This window comes from Notothenia coriiceps, unplaced genomic scaffold (genome assembly GCF_000735185.1).
Source record: "Notothenia coriiceps isolate Sejong01 unplaced genomic scaffold, NC01 NC01_scaffold00000237, whole genome shotgun sequence".
Taxonomy (NCBI): Eukaryota; Metazoa; Chordata; class Actinopteri; order Perciformes; family Nototheniidae; genus Notothenia; species Notothenia coriiceps.
Genome location: NW_011332938.1, coordinates 419 through 2,310, shown reverse-complemented (window position 1 = coordinate 2,310; position 1,892 = coordinate 419). Strand labels below are relative to the sequence as shown.

Sequence of the window (1,892 nt, the reverse complement as noted above, 5' to 3'; positions counted from 1 at the left end):
TGTTGTTCAACCTTGTGTTGCAGAATGATAATAAAGTAGTCCTTGTATCCTCGAAGGAGAAACTGAGGCTTGGGAATTAAATGGAATGAATTGGAAGAAAAATTACTTGATGTTTATTGTCATTCCCTTATCTGGTAAACGTACTGTAAAGCAGTGTTTCCACCAGACCAGGGCTGAGAGGGCATCCAACCCGAGAGCTGGGGGGTGGGTGTGACGTCACATCACATCGTGTCACGTGACTTGAATTTTGAATCGAGCCGTCCTTATAGATACTATCTCTTTACGTGTTAGTGATGGGATTTCGCAGTTCACGCGCGTGCTCCACTAGCACCCCCCCCCGTCAAGGCTCGCCGGCAGTACACTTTCCGTCACAGGCACACGCTTCGCTGGCGGCTAAAAGAATCCCACCAGACTCCTTTGCCCCTCCAACAGAGGGATGTCCTTGTCCTTTTTCCTTTTCGTCATTTCAAGCGATAAAAACTCGATCTTCTCTCGAATTATTATTAATTTTTGGATGCCCTCGGCTCGAGTTCAGGGCGGTCCGAGCTGAATAAGGGCGTCAAATGACGGCAAGACGCGCCCCTGGCGGAAACGCTGGTGTCAGACGATGTGTTATTAAAGATTCAAGGCTTTTATTGTCATGCGTGCATAGCTACAGTGTAGTCATGACGATCTTAGGTCACAGGCTCCTCCAACAGTGCAACACAATCAAATAGAATAGAAATAGTGCAGAATAGTGTTTATACAAGGCATTGGAATATTGATATATACGAGTTGCAAACAGATGAATGTTATGGAGGTTCAGGTGTTTAACAGTGTAACGTGATGTTGACGACGTGATGTGTAAAGAATGTATGAAGATAACTATTATTGTGTTTGAATTCAGATGAAAGAAGCCAAAAGGCTGAAAGAGTTCCTTGAAGATTACGACGACGACCGAGACGACCCTAAATACTACAGGTAAATATCCTCAAGCTTATTTAGAAGCGTGAGCGTGTTTTTTGGTTTTTTCAAACTTTGTTTATTTGGTTTTTTCAACAGCATACAGTTATTCTATCAGAGCATATATCAAATCTTCACTTTATAGACAAATAGGTAGAGTAACTTAATACTGCTTAACCCCAGGGCAAACAGAATCCCACACAGACAGATTTCCAAAAACAGGCAAACAAAAAATATACAAATAAATAAATGGAAAAGCAGCTAAAACAAAAATGTAAAGTCTTCATTGTTTGAGCTCTGCTTCTCGTCCTCAGGGGCAGCGCTCTGCAGAAGAGACTCCGTGACAGAGAAAAGGAGACGGAGCTGGACGATAGAGACAGGAAGAGGGAGAAGGAGGAGCATGAGGAGATCAGACAGAGGCTGCTGGCTGAAGGTCACCCCGACCCCGAGGCTGAGCTGCAGAGGGTGAGTCCTGCGTTCATGCAACTCCCATGACCCCGAGATGCCTTACGACGCAAACTAACTCGGGTTTTGCCCACGCCTTATGGGTTATCAAATTAAACTGACTCGGTCATATTTAATTTAGTCTTCATTTACATTATTTTATTTCCTATTCTGTTATTGTACATATCCTATTCTATTTACATTTATAAAACAAGTCAAATCAAGCAATCTGATTGGTTCTTAGCCGTGATATAATGAGCGTGTATCACGGGTAGAATTGTAGTTACTTTCCACAACAAGTCAGTATCCCTCCGCGTCTGAGAAAAAGCTACAACCGTTACAGCTGTTACATTACGTCCGTTACGAAACTAACTAACTAACAAAGCTTAAGATGGAAACGGGTTAACTTGGACCTCCGGGGTGGCCTTACTATGGAGGAGTGGATTGAGCAGTTCCTATCTCCAGAAAGCACCTAACCGACGACATGCAGAGCTACGTGAAGAGCA

The 1,892-nt window shown here is 43.4% G+C and overlaps 1 protein-coding gene across 1 annotated transcript; it reads left to right on the top strand.

The window, feature by feature from the left end:
• The first annotated feature begins 884 nt into the window (after positions 1–884).
• Positions 885–1,437, top strand: LOC104949791 (RNA-binding protein 25-like). The gene is made up of 2 exons (XM_010776234.1): positions 885–960; positions 1,257–1,437. The coding sequence occupies exons 1-2, from the start codon at positions 887–889 to the stop codon at positions 1,435–1,437; spliced, it is 255 nt and encodes an 84-aa protein (XP_010774536.1). The 5' UTR covers positions 885–886.
• Positions 1,438–1,892: the final 455 nt, after the last annotated feature.

What these genes read in the sequence shown, in the direction of transcription:
- LOC104949791 (XM_010776234.1), top strand. Translation starts at nt 887, where the DNA reads ATGAAAGAAGCCAAAAGGCTGAAAGAGTTCCTTGAAGATTACGACGAC. An exon ending in GACGACCCTAAATACTACAG is followed by an intron (nt 961 to 1,256) that starts GTAAATATCCTC and finishes TCTCGTCCTCAG; the next exon opens with GGGCAGCGCTCTGCAGAAGA.